Below are 7,449 nucleotides of genomic sequence, written 5' to 3'. Positions count from 1 at the left end.
ATACGGATTTTTCATTGATATAAATACGCATTTTTTTATTTTTATTATATTTACATTTTATTTATTTATTTAGAAATTTAAAAAATTCCCACTTGTCAGTTACATTTACACTCATATAATTTAATTATTAAAAAATGAAAATGAAGTCAGGTATCTTTTCGAAAAGTAAATAATAATTTATAAAAAAATTATTAATGATAATTTTTAACTTATTTTTAAAAAAATATGTAATTATAAATATTATTTTTCCAACAATTATTATTATCATGCAAATGAATTTTTATAGTTATCAAAATAAACAATTAAAATGCATTGAATGACAATTCATTATTTAAATTAATTAAATAATTAAATACTTACCAAATAGGTTAGAATTTTTTTTTTTTTAATTTTTTTCACCAATAAAAACTTTGATTTATTAATTTTATTTAAGACTATTCACTTTATCGCGCACATTTTTTTAAAATATTCACTGACTCTATTAACTTACACTAATTAAAAGTTCACTAATTATTAATTACACTTATTTATAATTAAACTATCACCACAATTGTTGTTAAAAAACTAAGCAACTAAAAAATTTATTTCTTTAGCAAAAATTAATTCACATTTCAAATAAACCGCCAGCGACCTCTGGTGGGAATTTTAAAACTTTGAATTCCCGCTCAAGTTAGAATTGTCGCCATTTTTTGTGCAAACCTTGTAAACATACGAAAGTCATAGGAAACTTAAACAATTTTACTTATTGGTAATTTATAATCAATTAACCACCAATTGGATACATTGCTAATAATCGCACAACAATAAATTATTGTAATTCAATTTATATTAAATCAATTGATGTGATTATTCTTCAAGTGACAGTTCATTAGGGTACGTACTAATAACCTAAAAATACTCATTAAATGTCATATGTTATATTTTATTATTTCATTTGAGTATATATTTAATTTGCAGTTATTTAATTATTTAATATTTCAATTTAATTTCATTTAATTTGAATTCTCGACTCGCAAAATTTAAAAATATTTAAATTCGCTATGATAATTATTGATTTTTTCACAAAATTATTTTGATTGCAATTATGAGTCATTGCATGATTAATCATAAAATAATAATAATAATTAAATATATTTTAATAATTATTTGAAATTTATTACTTTTATTCAAAATTTCGCAATAAAAAAATTTAAACTGATTACATTTATAATTAATTTTTTAAATTACTGACTAATTAAATTTATCATTTATTTTATAACAAAAATTAATTTATAAGTTGATAGATTTTTTTTAAAATTCATTAATTCTTTTATTACCCGACAAATAAAAAATGATTTAAAGAATTTTTGTTAGGTTAAGAAATTAAAATAAATTTTAACAGCACATTGTTAATTGATTCTTAACCTACTGTTTAATTATTTTATACAATTAAATTATTTATAATGTAATATATTTTATTAAATTCAATTAGATTTATTTTAATAGTCTATAGATAAACAAATGTCTGGTTTTTTTTTTTTAATGGATGTTATCTGTGGTAATTATTTTTATCTTTATCATAGTAGTTATTAAAAATTTTAAATAAATTCCATAGTACAATTGAACAATAAGGATATAGATAAAATAATAAACAAATTACTTTTATTATTTATAATTCAAATTTTAATTTTTCTAAAAATATTTTTCAGATCCATTAAATAAAAAAAAAAAAATTAAGACGATGAATTAATTTTTTGACGCTTTTCGAACTTAAAAAATTATGATACTGAAATTAGCTAACGTCTTATATTATGTAATTTTTGGATTTCTTTTAAGATGACAAATTATACAAAAAAAAGTATCTAAAAAAATTGCACTTATAGTTTTTTAAATTTTCTACATGTGCATATTTTTAGTTTTTTTTTTCTCATAAATTAAGCTGTTGAAAAAAAACTTTGAAAATTTTTAAATGTTTGGTAACTTCAGGATCATAAAAATTTTATTCGATTCACATTAATTTTAAAAAACTCACGCATGACATTTAGTTTAGTAAGCACTCGAAAAACAAACAAACGATATCGAATTGGAATTAATTACAAATAATTTTTTTTAAATTTATCTATCAGTAGTAAAAGAAATTAGTCATTTTGAGCATTAAATTGAAAAAAAAAAAAAAAAAAAAAAAAAGACTCTAGAAGATACACAAAAAATGTATGAGTAATTTTTTTTTTAATCAAATTTACTACAAAATTATCAATAATAATTTATGTAAAATCAATAATTCAGCTGCAGAAGTTAATTAATATTGAATCGGTCTCAGGTATCAATGCAATAATAAAATTAGTAAAAATAATTATGTAACTTTTTGTAGCAAATTAATTTTAGTATCGCCGTACATTCGTAATAATTAGTGATTAAATTTTTTATCTTAAAATACTTTATGTAAATTTAAATTCAATAAATGTATGATAACATCTGATTAATTCAAATCTATCTTAAAATAATCAGCCCGCAAAAAAGTGTCGAGTAATCTGATAAATAAATATCAGAACACGTGTAATTAAAAAATTTTTTACTCTACTTGGCAACAGAAAAAATGATTAGAATTTTTTATAAGTAATTCTCGTTATTAAATTCTATAATCAGGTAATTAGAATTTAAAGTAAAATTTTCGTGGTAAGACAGCATAATTTTACAAAATTTTTTTTATAATTTAAAATTTATTTCGGCATCGTTTGTTTGTAATAAATATTTAAAATTATTAATATATTAATAAATGCCTGTGCTGATTTGTTTAATAATTAAGTATTGAGGTGAACTATAATTTTTTAATTATTAGCTGGATTGAAACCTGGTGCAACCGAAAATGTTTGCATTAATAAATCGTATATTGGACTGGTTAAAGTCATTATTTTGGAAGGAAGAAATGGAATTGACTTTGATTGGACTTCAATACAGTGGGAAAACAACATTTGTTAACGTTATTGCCTCCGGGCAGTTCAGTGAAGACATGATACCCACAGTAGGCTTCAATATGCGTAAAATAACCAAAGGGAATGTCACCATTAAAATATGGGACATCGGAGGGCAGCCTAGGTTTAGATCCATGTGGGAGAGATACTGTAGAGGAGTTAATGCTATCGTTTATATGATGGATGCCGCTGATCCCGATAAAATAGAGGCTAGTCGTAACGAATTGCATAATCTCCTGGACAAACCTCAGCTATCGGGTATTCCTGTTTTAGTACTAGGCAATAAAAGAGATCTCCCCAATGCTCTAGATGAAAACGGTCTAATAGATAGAATGAATCTCTCAGCAATTCAAGATCGCGAAATTTGTTGCTACAGTATTTCTTGTAAAGAAAAAGATAATATTGACATAACCCTTCAATGGCTTATAGCTCATTCCAAAGGTAGTGTTCGTTAAATTAATTAGAGTTATTAAATTTTTTTTTTAAATCTTAAGTTTATGAATGGAAACAAAGAAAAAAATTGAAAATAATTCGAAACTTGTGTTATCAATAATAACCTTTTATCAATTATGCATAATAAATAATAATAATAATGATAATAATAAATAATAATATTAATAATAATAATAATGATGGTAAAGAAAAAAAATTTCTTTGATAATACGCTTCTTTAAATCGAGTATATATGCTTATGTATTTCTTTGATAGTCTAGACCGATATCACTAAGAAAATCCTCTTTTATATTTTCATTAAATTTTTTTTATTGTAACTCCGAAAATTATTTAAATTGTAGTATTTATTTTTAAGTTTAAATTTGATTGTATAGAAGTGTATGTAATAATAAAATAATTAAAAAATAATTTGCATTTTTTGTGTAATTTAAGAACCAATTAACAATGTGCCTTTTTTTTTTTTTAAACAAACTAATTTATAATCATTTTTTTGTCGAAGGTATGTATCGCTAATTAATAATTTTATTTAATGATCCTTAAGTTAGCAGACAATTAAAAATTTTGGGACTTTTTTTTCAACATATCAATTACAAAAAAAAAAAAAAACTAAAAATATGCACATGTAGAAAATTAAAGAAGCTAGAGGTGCAATTTTTTAAATATTTTATTTTTTTATAATTTATTATTTTAAAATAATTTCAAAAATTATTAGATGGCGGCTAACTTCAGTATCATTTTTATTTAATTAATTGTTTGTTTGAAAATTTTTTTATTAGTTAATTAAATTAATTTCTGGAAAAAATAAAATAGTCTGGTCAAAATGAAGATAGAATAATTTTAAATAGAAGAATTTTTTAAAATTGAAGTGCTTCTGCTTAATGAATAAAAAAGCTCTAATTTTTAAACGCGAGATTTGAAATTCTATTTTTTATTTTTATTTTATCCTGGTTATGAATTTTCCATACGTGTAACAAAAAAAAAATAATTTTCTGCATTCTTTCATAATGAGAAAAAAAAACTTTTTTTTGTTTGCAGATTTTCATAAATAATTTTATGATTAAAATTCTCAAAGTTAGATCCCAGGTAAATTCATTTTATAAAACAAAAAGTACCATAATGTCTAAGAAAAAAAACGGCCGGTTCGAGGGAGTGTCAGAAGAAGAAATAATGAAGAAAACCAATTCGCTACCAGATTATTTGCAGCCGGATTTGGATGTCGTTTTTGTGGGCATAAACCCAAGCTTAACGGCTGCATTCAAAGGTCGTTATTATGCAGGGCCCGGTAATCATTTTTACAAACTACTGCATGCATCTGAATTAGTACCAAGTTACGTTCCTTTTGATGAAGACTACAAATTACTTGAATATAACATCGGACTGACAAATATTGTCGATCGCGCAACTCGATCATCTGCCGATTTAAACTCTAAGGAAATAAAACGAGGTTGTGATATCGTTGATGAAAAGCTGAAGAAATTCAAACCGAAATTGGCGGTTTTCAATGGGAAGTGTATTTATCAAATTTTCGCCCAACAGTTTGGGAAGACGAAATTTAATTTCGGTCTTCAGAATGAAAAAATCGGTGACACTGCTATTTGGGTCGTACCTTCAAGTAGTGCAAGGTGTTCAAATTACCCGCGTATGGTAGATAAATTACATTTTTATCAAGCTATAAAAAAACATATTCTATTTTTACGTGGCGAAATACCAGATATTAATCTCAGTGAATTTTATTCAATGGATTTAAAAAAATCGACGGTTAATAAAAATCAAAATGTAGCTGATGAGTATCCGCAGTATTTTATAACAGAAATTCTTGATGGTACGCAGAATAAATCGAATGAAAATAAAGACAAAGAAGAAATAGGTGAATATTCGGTAAAAAATAATGACACTCAATCGTGTTATTTTTTAACGGATATAAAAAAAGGTGAGGATGAGACAGTAAGTGCTAGCGGTAGTGTTCTGTCAGAAGAAATAAGCGATGAAGGCAAAGAAGAAATAAATGATGAAAGTAAAGAAGAAATAAAAAGTTTTATAAATAAAGGCGGGAAAGCTAAAAAAAATTTAAAAAGAAGTCGAGATGAGAGTGAAGGAGGATCTCTATTTAAATTGAAATCTAAAGATAAGAATGATAAGGGCGGGAGTGTTGATTTTATGAGTTTGATTAAGCAGAGATTGTTAGAGAAAGAAAAAAAAAATAATGAGGATAACAATGAAGTGAATGATAAATAATTATTTGCACATGAGTTTCATAGTCTATTTTTAAATTAAGCTCCGAAGACTCAATGTCTTAGTACGTTTATATAAATTTAACTTTCGCAGTAACATAAGTTCTATTTCCAATTACGCTCTGCAATTAAACTTTTACAATCAGAAAGGATTTGAATATAACTCTGGTGAAAACTTTTTAGAATATTCTACCTAGATGGTTTCTGGGATTTATATTATTTTGAAATTTAATGGACACTGAGACAGAGTAGAGTAGAGACTTTTTTTTTTATCAAAAAATACAAAAAAAAATTTTTTTGGTTCGTTTTTTTTTTTTTTTGAGTCTGAAGTTTAAGTACAAACTGTATGATTGTGGTATTTATTTTTTTACTTTAACAAATATAATAAAAATAGATATATTTTTTTACGAAACCGCTTGTAGCGGATCTCAATTTCTACCTCGTTTTTTAAATTATTAATTATTTATAAGAATCTTATGTAAGTGTATTGAACAATAAAAAAATCAATTTTTTTTGTTAGAAAGTAAATTGATTTTTTATAAATTTATTTGTTAATTTTTAAATTTTTTACAGGCATTCTATGGAAAAAAAGATACTTTTTATTTTTGTGACTCATTCAAAAAAAATAGTTGTGTTTTTTAATTACTGATTATTAATTACCCCCAAGGCTTTTAAACATCCATCGGACGGCTTAATTTTGGTCAGGATCGCGGTCTAAACAATTCTATAGAAGTCTCTAGACTCATCTCCCTGAGTTCAAAAACAGCGGGGTTTTGGGATTTTCCCGCAGGGTCAACCGTTTTTCTGATTTTTTAAAATTAATTGTAATTAATATAGATGACTACGAATTTTGGGTTTTGGAGAAGAAAAATTTTTTTCTGGTACACAGAAGATGTAAAAATAATTTTATCAAAAATATCCAATAAATTAATGGCCTACTTCACGTTATTGAATTTCCAATAAATATAACCAAAATATATAAAATAATAAATGGCTGAAACAATAAGTGCGTGGATACGTTCAAGACTCGGTGTAATAATTGATTTAACTCCATCATCAATAGGAAATTGCTGTCGCGATGGGACATTTTATGGGAAAATATTACACAGTTACGCTATAATAAATGACAGCCAATTAAATACTATAAAACATACAACAGACCCAGCATTGGCACGTGTCAATTTACGACATCTTCAAGTATGGCTGCGATTTATCGGAGTCGACTGCGATCAAGAGTCCATTCAGGACATATCCAACGGCAAGGGTTCTGCAGCTTTGAATTTACTTTACAAAATATTTCTGTGCCTTGAAAATAAAGATCGCTTACATTTCATAACCCTCGAGAAAGAACGCGAAAAATATATTCCGACTTCAACGAAATTCGACGTTAAAGTTGTTTCAGAAGAACCGGAGTTCGATGCGAGTTTACCAGAACATCCGTTACTTAAATTATTAGAAAGTAACACGAGTTTGTCAAGTTCACATAAACAAGAAGTTCAAAAAATGATCAGTGATTATTTGCGTGGACGTCATAGTAAAGTACGTTTTTCACAAACGTCTGAATCGGAAACGGTTAGTCAGGATTCTGTTGATGAATTGTTGAAAAATAAACCTGTAGGTCGTCGGTCTAATCGTGAGGAAGTTAAGAAAAGTGCTAAAAGTAAAGTTTTGGCAGAACTTGATGAATTTGCTGAAAAACATGCTGACGTATCACATTCAAAAAGTGAAAGTAATATTAATTAACTAACTAATTAATTAGTTAATTAGGGAAGTCTACGGTTTCTGTGACGTCGTCCCGTGACTGTGAATTCTTT

At 25.5% G+C, this 7,449-nt stretch overlaps 3 protein-coding genes across 4 annotated transcripts in view; all 3 read left to right on the top strand.

Annotated features, from left to right (window-relative positions):
• The first annotated feature begins 677 nt into the window (after positions 1–677).
• LOC103580460 (ADP-ribosylation factor-like protein 8B-A) lies at positions 678–3,730 on the top strand. Of its 2 annotated transcripts, none has more exons than XM_008562202.2 (2): positions 678–873; positions 2,819–3,727. In XM_008562202.2, the coding sequence occupies exon 2, from the start codon at positions 2,846–2,848 to the stop codon at positions 3,404–3,406; it is 561 nt and encodes a 186-aa protein (XP_008560424.1). In that variant the 5' UTR covers positions 678–873; positions 2,819–2,845; the 3' UTR covers positions 3,407–3,727. The 2 variants fall into 2 exon arrangements, with proteins under 2 accessions (XP_008560424.1, XP_008560425.1); XM_008562203.2 differs by lacking the exon at positions 678–873 and adding an exon at positions 2,516–2,625 and having other exon boundaries at positions 2,819–3,730.
• Positions 3,731–4,444: 714 nt separating this feature from the next.
• On the top strand, positions 4,445–6,041 carry LOC103580461 (G/T mismatch-specific thymine DNA glycosylase). The gene has a single exon (XM_008562204.3). It carries the CDS (start codon positions 4,458–4,460, stop codon positions 5,637–5,639), a length of 1,182 nt encoding a protein of 393 aa, XP_008560426.2. The 5' UTR covers positions 4,445–4,457; the 3' UTR covers positions 5,640–6,041.
• A 584-nt stretch (positions 6,042–6,625) lies between these two features.
• Positions 6,626–7,449, top strand: part of LOC103580479 (uncharacterized) — a 101,374-nt gene continuing 100,550 nt past the window's right edge. The window contains exon 1 of the mRNA XM_053740449.1: positions 6,626–7,364. Within this exon, the coding sequence (XP_053596424.1) occupies positions 6,626–7,364 (739 nt within the window). The remainder of the gene's footprint in view (positions 7,365–7,449) is intronic.

This window comes from Microplitis demolitor, chromosome 7, assembly GCF_026212275.2.
Source record: "Microplitis demolitor isolate Queensland-Clemson2020A chromosome 7, iyMicDemo2.1a, whole genome shotgun sequence".
NCBI classification, from domain to species: domain Eukaryota; kingdom Metazoa; phylum Arthropoda; class Insecta; order Hymenoptera; family Braconidae; genus Microplitis; species Microplitis demolitor.
The sequence above is the reverse complement of the archived record's forward strand: the minus strand, read 5'-3'. Positions and strand labels throughout refer to the sequence as shown.

Bases quoted from the DNA above. Each gene is read 5' to 3' on its own strand.
- LOC103580460 (XM_008562203.2), top strand. From the start codon at position 2,846: ATGTTTGCATTAATAAATCGTATATTGGACTGGTTAAAGTCATTATTT.
- LOC103580461 (XM_008562204.3), top strand. From the start codon at position 4,458: ATGATTAAAATTCTCAAAGTTAGATCCCAGGTAAATTCATTTTATAAA.